At 39.9% G+C, this 10,826-nt stretch overlaps 1 protein-coding gene across 2 annotated transcripts in view; it reads left to right on the top strand.

Annotated features, from left to right (window-relative positions):
* Nucleotides 1-10,826, top strand: part of gsk3ba (glycogen synthase kinase 3 beta, genome duplicate a) — a 47,387-nt gene that overhangs the window by 7,518 nt on the left and 29,043 nt on the right. For both annotated transcript variants that reach the window (XM_047370302.1, XM_047370303.1), the window contains exon 2: nt 4,953-5,146. In XM_047370302.1, the coding sequence (XP_047226258.1) occupies nt 4,953-5,146 (194 nt within the window). The remainder of the gene's footprint in view (nt 1-4,952; nt 5,147-10,826) is intronic.

Raw genomic sequence — 10,826 nt, 5'->3', positions numbered from 1 at the left:
TGCTTCTTATCCTCCAGCCAGTTTAAATAAACGTACTTTTAAGTTATCCTATGCGTTACTTCCCTTTATTTGTTGTGATCTTAGAACCAGACCACAACACCACCGATTCTCAATCTAGGATTGGATTTAGGTTAGGACTTTGACTAGGCCCTTCTAACACATGCTTATGTTTCAATCTAAACAATCCTATTTGTATACAGGTTTTCTTCCACAACAGCTCCATCCATTTTACCATCTACTCTCACACGCTTCCCTGCCCCTGTTGGGAAAAAGCATCCCAAACCATGATACTTCCACCAGCACCACATTCCATAGTTGAGGGCGATGTGCAGTGTAAACATGTAGTGTTTTGCAGGGAGACCAGGATTTGAATTTTGGTTTGACTTGACCAGAGCATCAACATACTGTAACTTGTGTCAGGCTTTAAACATGACTTCTTACCAGTCTTCTGTAAAGGCCAGAATAAACAACTAGTAATTGTCTGGTCAATACATCTTTTACATGAGCCATGGATCTTAGCAGCTCCTCCAGGGTTACAATGGGCCCCTTGGCTGCTCCGTGGTTACCCTGGATTTAATTAGGGGCTTCTGAGTAAAAAGGTTGTGACTAAAAATGGATGCCGTACTCTTCATATTATTTATGAAAGAAATTTGATGGATAAAAAAAAAAAAAGGCATCATTATCATTCAACTTCATGATTATGCTCTACTTTGTGTTTTTGTACCCTATAAGACCACAATAAAATGTTTTAAATATTAAAAGATATGGGAATTGCATGTCTTCTGTCTTCAGATGTATCCAGGGTTAATGGATATCTTTAATGGAGTTCTGCTACTATCACCTTCTAGCCTTCATAGGCTCCTGTATGTCCGTTTTCCCTCTTTAAAAAGTTTCTACGCAGCTTGTCTCTCTACATCTCTTTAGCGTAGCCGCATTGTGTCACGGTTGTCGTAAACATTGATCAAAAACATTGTACACTCTCTGACCCTCAATACCGATCAATGGCAGAACACCTCGATCTGATCTGAACCAATACCTGGGATTGGAGTGAAACTTTCCTACCATTTAGACAGGCTCGGCTCACTAAAAGACAGCTAGCTTCACATCTGTAGGTGACAGAAGCGGTTCCATTGAATGATGCCTTGCTTTAGTTTTATCTCTTAACTTAGCAGCTCGTCTGTCCTTGTTGTTTGTGCATGTCAACCAATTCCAGTTGTGGCCTGAGCTGGCCTGGTGACCCTAATTGACTATCGATGGCTCTGGTGAGAATTTGCACTGTCTCTCTCTCTTGTTCGTCTTTGTAGCTGAGCTTTAGGGTGTGTACACATGAAATTATATATTATGAATCTTTCCTGTTCTTGTAGAGGGTTGTAAGACAGTGTGATGGCAGCAATACAATAGTTCATTCTGTAAGATAAATGTCTTTTTCGTTAAAGGTTGTGAACACCATGTTTATTTTAGAAGGACATTTGCATGTAGTGTCCTGGTGATAACGCATAGAAAACATTTAATAAATGAAAACTGTGTCTTGCTTTAATTGAATGGAGGTTTAATTTGATAAAATTAGCTAAGCTAATCCTTCATTAAGTGGTTTTGGAAATATTAAAAGTCTCTGGGGTCTTTTTTCTCACTGGTGTGTCATTGAGGTATCCAGTCAGTCCCTTTTAAAAGGAAAGAAAAAGACAAGCTATTCAGAAAGGCAGTCATATCGCATGGGTCATCCCTGGTTGGCAGCAGTGTGTGATCATACTGCGAGCTGTATATATTTGTCTGTGTGTGCAAGTCTGCACCAACATTTCTCACGGTTTGAGGAAGTGCAGAGGCGTCACAGGAATGGCCCTGCTGGAATACGTAGGCAGTTCATTTTTTTTCCTTCCTCTTACGCACACTTGAGTATCAACTCTCTTGTTCTTCCAAAATCTGCGTCGGGTTTCTCTTAGACTTTCTAAAGATCAAGGGTTTGTTGGTTTTTCAGACCCCACCTCACATTCTTTTCTCATCTTCTTTATTCTCTCAGACTTTGATTTTAGGCATGTTCTCCGTGGCTCTTGGCACTGACTGGTCAGACCGCAGCAAAACAAACCCACACAAATAAACAGGAAAGCACACTTATGAAAAGATTGTTTGGTATTTGTTTTCTCGTTTGCAAGTCTGTCCATACAGGCCCTGTTTGCATCAAAATCAATAACCCTTCTTGGATGATTACCCCAGCCAGCCACTGAGAATGAGCATTGACAAGACCAGCAAACCTCCACACTACTCACAGTATCAGCACATATATGGATTTCGTTTTTTTTTTTTGTTTGTTTGTTTGTTTATTTAAAGTTGAACAGATTCTTAGAATAATTGAGGTAAAGCTGATCAATGTGGCCCTGTGATGGACTGGCGACCTGTCCAGGGTGTACCCCGCCTCTCGCCCATATACTGCTGGAGATAGGCACAAGCATCCCCGCGACCCACTATGGAATAAGCGGTAGAAAATGACTGACTGACTGACTGGCTTATCAATGTATTGATACTGTCAGGAATAAACAGTCAGGTTTTAAAGCAGCTGTGTGTGAAAGAAGTTTCTGTGTTTTAAATGGAGTTTTTTCCAAGGGAAGCTGATTAAAAGAGGACCTGGAGGTTGAATTTTTGTGGGAATTTTGGGAGTTAAACTCCAGAGTCCATCAATAGACTGCAGGTGTCAGACAGCATGAACTGGAACACATTTGTGGATGAATGTGCTTTTAACTGCCAGCTAATGTGGACTTTAGCCCTCAACTCTGCTGCTGAGAGGAAAGGATGTAGGAGGCAGATGGAGAGAACCCTCTGAACAACCCCTTAAAGGTCTATTTATCTTCTAATATCAGATTGATGCTTGCCTTGCTGATTTCTAGCAACACTTGTAACTTACTGAATTACTAAGATATGATGCCCCTGTGGATCAAGAATTTAAAATATAACATTTATGTATGCTGATTTACTATTTATAGCCTGCAGGTATTTCCTTGTGAGGAAAAAGTAATGCGTTTTTCTTAAAATATGTCCTCTGTGACGTTTATAAAAGTGGCTTTTGAACCTCAAAACAGACCCCATAGTGCAGCAGGAAGGTCTTTTCACCAGACCAACCAGTTCCACTACTAAACTGGTGCTGGTGTTTGCTTAACCCTAGTTCTGTTTCTACCGCCATGGCTGCTGGGACAGAATAACTATGTTATCTCTTAGCTGGGACTAAGGAAAGAGCTGCTTTCATCAGGAGCTGGAGACCAGGAACCAATGAGAATGTTACAAACTCCTGAGTTGTCCTGTTCAGTTTATTACTTTGTCTGCCAAATGTAAGACAGAAAACAGACAAAAATATTACCACCCATGGACAATCACAAATGTATGTCATCATCGTCATGTTACTGTGGACACCATTAATGGCACAAAGACTGTTTAAAATGTCATAATTGTTGGCTGATATATTCATACTTTGCATGTCAATGCAATATTCAGTGTGAGCACTAGTTGGTACTTCTGCTCATAGTGAAAAGAGGGTTTTTGAATGATCTGTCTGAGCAGCACCAGCCCTATATATAGGTTGGGGGTGGGATTCGGCCCTGCTGGGCGCTGATTGACTTGTCCAAAGCAAATCATGGCTGGCAGAGTGTAGTAGGAGCTGCTGATGTGGTCATGCTTTGGGCGCTCCCATTGTGACACATAAAACAAATGCTGTGAAAGAACTTCAGCTTCGCCTGTTTCAAGTTTAATGCAATTCCATGGTTTTAAAGAGTCATGTTTAAAAAGCACTAAAATCTTGCTATTGTATTTCTCCTGCTAGTCTTTTCAGATACACAATGCAGGATTTCCTTTGGTTTTAAATAGCATAGAGTAGCAAACTCTCCTTGCCATATGTTCCTGTGGGCTGCCAGTCAGTTGTGTACTGTGGACAAATAAAGTGAAAAAACCCTGACCCTGCTGTTTAGAAAAAAAGAAAAGCTGTCTAAATAGACACCATCTCTGTTCCTTTCAATAGGAGCACACCAATCAAGGTGCTCTCATCCCACAACCACAAGCTGTTATACAGAAATTGCAAAACTCCTTAGAGACACAAACTCAATTAGTTTTAATGAATAACTACTTGTCCTGCCCCCCACTTCACACCAACTAGTGAACTTAGTTTTGTGCCTACCGCCACTAATGGATGAGTGGTTTAACAGTTTTTAATGCGGTGAATCCAATAAGTCTAATAACGGACTTTTCCCACAAAGTATTTGTTCTTCTTCAATTTCTTCTTTGGATTTTTCAGTCAAAATTTTTCTGCTCGTATGAACTGGCAGCAGTCCTGCTACGTTCTTCCATCACTGTCCTGACTTATTTTCCACTGCATGCTTTTTCTTCGGTGCTTCCACAGGTTTGTTTTGCTCGTATGCCTAGCAGGCAAGTACACATCCGCAGAGACCTGAAGCTGCTCACATTTTATGTTCCGGCGCTCATCTCAGTTTTGCTACTTTAGGGTTCTTCCGTGTGTTAAAGACAAAGTTGGACTAATCAGATTTTTTTATCCAGTTGCCATTCCACATGGAGACCAGAGGTGATTGCTTTAGTTGGATGCTTTTATTTTTCTTCCCAGGAGAAAGCAGTTGAGTGCAATGTGTGAGATGTGTGGGTAATTTCAGAAGGCAGTGTTGTTTTTCAAGCTAATGAGCCCTACAGCTGATCTATTCCGTCATCAGTGGGATATTAACTGTACTTTGTACTTGAAAGGTATGTGGTTAAACTTTGTGAGAAATCTGGATTGACTGATTTGGATCACTGATATTTTTATTGATGCTACTTTGAAAAATATCACCGGTTAATAAAATATATTTGTCTTGTTTTTGTTCATGCTCCATATCTTGTATCTGAGCTGTGATGTTCTCTTCCTGTCTGTAAAACTTTACCAGTGTTATGAACGTCTGCACGTCTCTCTGTGTCCCCCCCCATAGGAGACAAAGATGGCGGCAAGGTAACAACAGTCGTGGCCACTCCAGGCCAAGGCCCTGACAGGCCACAGGAAGTCAGCTACACGGATACCAAGGTTATCGGCAATGGCTCCTTCGGCGTTGTCTACCAAGCAAAACTCTGCGACTCTGGGGAACTAGTGGCGATAAAGAAGGTCCTACAAGACAAGAGATTTAAGGTAAAGAATGCGTGAAAGATGTGTACACCAAAAGGCAATGAAAAGCAGGATGTGGTGCTCTCATATGGGTTAATTTTAGTCACCCTGTTTTTGCATCTTAAGCAATGTGACCAACACAGACATTTGCCATGCTAATGGGTGTAACTGAGTAACTGTGAATAGGCTGATCTTTCACTTGTGCAGGGAGATTAGAAAAGCTCCAAAACCAGAGAAAACAAAAAGGAAAACATTGTGCTTTCAACACAATCCCACATGTGTGTGTCAAAGAAGTGTATTCTTTTGCATGAAGTGTGTGTGGTATTGGCAGGAGGGTTATTTTTCTCTCACCAATATGAATACGTTAATATTTATTCATCTGTTCAGGACTCTGGTGTACTGCTGCTTTTTATGCTCTCACCGAATTATTTTTCTGGAAACCTGAGTGGAAGTGCTCATATTGGCATAAGGATCTGAGCAAGGTGTAGTCTACACGACTACAACCTAAATACTAGCATTGTTGATCACCTTTTGGTTAAAACCTGTTGGATAATTTGCATGCTGTACGCAACTAGATTCAGATTTTAATGAGTTTGGAGCACATATATTATATTTATCTGTAAGAAATATCTGGAAATGTTATGAGCTTGTACAGTGCTTTGCAAAAGTATTATTGACCCTTTGATTTTTCCAGTTTGCCGTGTTACTAACTCAAACATCAACATGTGTTATTGGGACTTTATGGGATAGACCAGCAGAATGCAGGAAAATACCTTTATAATTAGAGCAGGGTTATGCTATAGAGCAATATTCCTGCTTTGATCATCTGATTGAACACTGTTCTATCCATCATCCTCAAATGGAAACGGTATTGCTGAACAGGAAACCAAACAAAGACGTCTACCTAAATTGGCTGGACTATAATAAGCCACATTTGTAGTTTGTCAAAAACCATGTGGGCCACACAGAAAACAAGTAGGAGATTTGGCTTTAGACATGCTTTGTGTGGCAGAAACTAATCCAAATCAACCTGAACACAGCATCTGCTTAGTAAGGCATGATGGTGGCAGCATCATGCTGTGGGGAATATTTTGTTTAGAAGCGATGAGACCGATTGTTTGGGGCAATGCTTGAAGAAAACCTGTTAGACGCTCCAAAAAACTAGACTGGTGTGAATGTTCGGGGTCGACCCTAAACACACTGCCAGAGCTACAGTGAAGTTATTTAATTTTGGTTCTACCATCAGTTTTTAAAAATGTATTCAAATCTGTCTGAGGTGGAACCGAAATCATAACTGAAATAAAGTTAGTTGAATTGTCTTAGAAATCCTTTTATACGAATGAGGATGTGAAAACATGACCTTTTTATATGGCAGACGGCTGCATTTATAAGCTGAATTTTACACTGAACACGTTGTACTTAACCACGTTTTACTGTTTGCCTTTTGGTCGTTAGCATTTATCTGTTTTGATTACATATAGGATGTTTGGCTTTTGAACTGTTGAAATAATACAGATCGACAATAATTTTAACCTTTTTATGATTTTTGATCTTACAGATGTAAAACAGGAAATTCGGCAAACTATAAACTAGTCAGAATTTGAAAAGTACATAAATTCAGTTTTTTTTTAATTTTTACTCGGTGAGTAATGGTGACGAATAACTGATTTAAAAATTAACCAAAATAATCTGTTTTTTTTAAACTCGAGCAGCCTTACATTTGTGGAATAGCTGGTCTGTAATCCAAGAAAGAGCCCCAGAGTAGATATCAATTAGACGAAACAGTCTGACTACATAGAGTCATTATTCCTCACATTTTATTCTGCTGGTTAGTTGGCTTTTGACCTGTGAGACTCTTGTTTTCTGTGATGCACAGAACAAGGGAATCCAGATTTGCAACATTTTTAATCTGAAGTAGCTTAACGTGCTTTTGTTGAGACGCTGTTTTCCTTCTGTGTCACGTTATTGTTGTATTTTCTCTAAAGAAAAACAAAATCTGTTAAAGTTGTTTGCGCTTTGGATACCTAAATATGAAAGAAATAATAGAGGAGTTAAATGAGGCACACACAAACCTATTCCAACCAGTGGTTAAACTGAGCTGTTTCTTTGTTGGACTTTATTCTACAGGGTATACTTTGTTGCCGGCCGGCAGCTCCATTTGCCAGGTTAGTTGTTGAACTTTAACTGAAGCCTGTAGAGCTTTAACTCATCCGTTTCAGCTAAACGCCTCAGCGGAGCCATGGCCTATTTTTAACCTTTTTGGGTGCTTGTGCGAGTGCGGCACACTCTGAAACCAGACAAGAAAAATGATGTCAGTGTGTGATGCGGAGGTTGACCATCTGCCGCTGAGTTCACTGCGCTTCTCAGGGATGCGCGCATCCTGTTTGGGACTCTGAATGCTGGCTGTAATGAAGTGATATCCTGCTCTTTCTTGCTTCTTGAAACAGCCCAGTGATCAGGTGAAGATCAAAGGCTATATTGCATAGTTTCCTCAGTAAAGCAGACCCTCTGCCTCAGCTCCCCCTCCCCTTGCTCTCCAGGTCCCCTTTCCTTTTACTCACTTGGCCCGTCTTCCCCGTAAACAGCTGGTGAGGAAATATGAGGCAAACGAGAGTTAAGGGTCTTCACATGACTGTCAAGCATGTGCTATCCAGCATGCACGCCATGTTTCACACACAAACAGCACCTCTCACCTGCACTCCTAACGTCTTTGCTTTTTTTCCCCAAACTTTAAATACGGTCAAAGTGATCACATGAATAGGATCTAGATTAGGGTGAAGCTGATGAGACAGACTGTGAGAGTCCTAGTGGGCTTACAGTCTACTTGTGGTGCATTATGGGATAGGCTCCATCTCCTATTCCCATTTGAGGAATCACATATCAGCCTATTGGAAAATGGATGCTCTCATCAGAAAGCTCACTGAGAGCAAGAACATTAGAGGTGTCAGTGAGTCTTTGGCAACATTAATGAACAATGGTGTTTGCCGTTCGCTCCCAGGTCAGCTAAGTTCAGTAAATCTGATCAATGCTTCATCAAAACCCTTGATGCAGTTGTTTGGAATGAATAAAATCACTGCATTACAGTAAAGGGGAACAAAATGCAAGTTTTTTTGAGTTTGCTTTAATGGAGACCCAAATGATCATTAATGTGCAACAGACATAATAAAATAGTTTCCCAGGAAATACATTAATATCCATTGCTTTTAATTTTATTTGTTATAGAGTGCAGCACTCTGCTTTTTAAGAGTTTTTACCCTAGACCTTTCTTTTAAATAAGCTAGAGAACTTTCACTGTTTGGTAGTTAGAGGTTTTGGGTCCAAATTTCTGATTGGTTTTTATAATACCGATGCCAATCTTTAGCTGATTGCTTTCTTTTAGAGAACTATATTACAAGAAAATATTGAAGCAGGACTGAAAATATTTTTTCATCACTTATTTTACAGGATTCCTGCTTAGTCTTGAAAAATCTGGGAAAGTATTTGCATTCACTGTCCAGGTCTGGATAAGAATAGGAAAAAGAAAACTGATGGAAAAATACTTGATTTTTCCCACAATTTTAATAAAAGTCTATTAATTCTGAAGAAAGGCAGCAGTTTTACATTGATTTATATGGATGTGCTTTGGGACATTTGACATTGATCATTTCTTTTTAGATATTGCAGCACTAGTGCCCTTTATTTTTTCAAAGTAGACAGACAAAAAGTGGGGTAGAGACAGGGGGAAGAGAAGACATGCAGCAGAGTTCTCCAGGTTCGGACTTGAACCCAGGACGGCTGCGTCGAGGACCGAGGCCTCCGTATATGCTGTTTTCTGAATAAAAGTAGCAAAGTTCAAAACTGTGCTTCAAAGAATCTGCGTTAATTCGATGATGCTTTATTTCCCTATTCAGAGTTGTGGATTTTGAAATAAAGATGATCTAAGTTAGTCCAAATGCTCCATGGTTTTACTTTTATAAAAAAAAAAAAAAATGATTAAAGAGTTGGGTATTTTCAGCTCTTTAGTATCTTATATTAGCAATTAGAACAGCTACATTATGAAAGCAGCTGTTTCTATGTATTTTCTAGATAATGTTGATCCTTACTTTTTTTATTCTGGGGTTTCCAAAGGCTGACAGCATTTCCAAATCCAGTATTTCCCATTGCATACAGTGACTGTTCTCCAATCAGTCTTACTGTTAACTGTTGAAAGTCCTGCTTTCTCTCGCTTTTCCGCAGCCTGAATGTACAACAGACGTATCTCAAAGTTTCCTTGTAATAAATAACTTGTTACACCTATATACTTCATCTGACTCAATTGTTAAAATGAAAATGGCTAACTATGAGTCTTCTTTACCGCTTTGACTTACCAAATAAATAGGTGAAACCCTTCTACTGCAGATAAAAGTAGTACAGTGACTGTTTTAGTCAGTAATGTATTTTTTGACCCACACTGATGTAGCGAGAAGCTTCCTATTCCTTTCACATTCATGTCAGAAAGCCCATCCTGTGGTTGTGTAAAATATGTTGTTTCAGATCTTTCTTGTTGTTGTTATTGCCTAAGCTTGCAAACTGTAATGTAAAACTTTCAGATAAACCTGAAAGGAGAAAGAAAAGAACGAAATTTGGTGTTGAAATGGTCGAACGTCTCTAAACCGCATGTTTAAATTGATTTAAGCTAAAAAAGGGAATTAACTTCTGTATTTATTAAATTATGGACCAATGGTTGTGGCGAGATATAAAAAACAGTTCAGTATCTGCTGTAAATGTCTTCCCCAATGAGAATCTGTGGCATGCCCTGGAAAGTATTGCTTACCCTATCAGTTGTGATAATAATTACATTATGCATCTGTTTTTAGGGGTTCAACAAAATATTGGTATGTGCATTTATGTACAGTTGTATTTAGCATCTGTTTTATCTTAAATCTTCCATGTGAAAAGTGTAAGTAACGAAGAATGTTACATACTTTATTCCCACTAAACAAAATATTTACCTCTTCCCTACTTTGTGTATTTTAAAGTTTAAGTCATAATAAAAAAAAATAAAAAATTTGAATAAATGCCCTCAAGTTATTTTGTGTCTGTTTTGAGTCTAATCCTTAAGCTTTTGCTTAAGCAGAGGAGAAAAACAAGGTTTGTGTAGGTGGTACGCTGTGTGCTCAGTCTGCCAGCTGTGGTTTTGTCTGGAAGTACACATCAGCAGCATGAAGTACTCAGCTGTAGCACCCCTCAGTAGCAAAGCAATTAGGGCATTTCTTCCCTCCGATTTTCACCGGCGGTCTCCCATTTGTGCCACTCTGTGTCTGCGCTGCTGAGACTGGTGGATGACAGGTCAGCAGGAAGGACTGCAGTATACCAGGAGCTGAGCAGGGCTTTACTCAACAGTCCGCCTGTTCCTCCTCCATATGCTACCATCACCCTCGCACATAATGCACACACACTCACGCAGACAAAGATACACCCTGGAACAGCCCAGTGCTGGAAGACAAGGGCGTTGGCTGCAGTGCACAATGGTTCGATGTCTGGTCTGTGACCAGCGTGCAGTGATGTCACTTCACAGTGGGGGTGGTGGGGTTTCTGAGTGTGTTGGTCATAGTTTGTAAAGAAAGGAGGCGGGGTAGTGGGGGCTGTGGGAGCAATTTACATCTGCTCGAAAGTGACTGATTGTATTACTTATACCAGGCTACTGAGCTTCAATGCTGTTGCGCTGGTGCTGACCCATCGAGGT

This window comes from Girardinichthys multiradiatus, chromosome 7, assembly GCF_021462225.1.
Source record: "Girardinichthys multiradiatus isolate DD_20200921_A chromosome 7, DD_fGirMul_XY1, whole genome shotgun sequence".
Taxonomy (NCBI): domain Eukaryota; kingdom Metazoa; phylum Chordata; class Actinopteri; order Cyprinodontiformes; family Goodeidae; genus Girardinichthys; species Girardinichthys multiradiatus.
The sequence above is the reverse complement of the archived record's forward strand: the minus strand, read 5'-3'. Positions and strand labels throughout refer to the sequence as shown.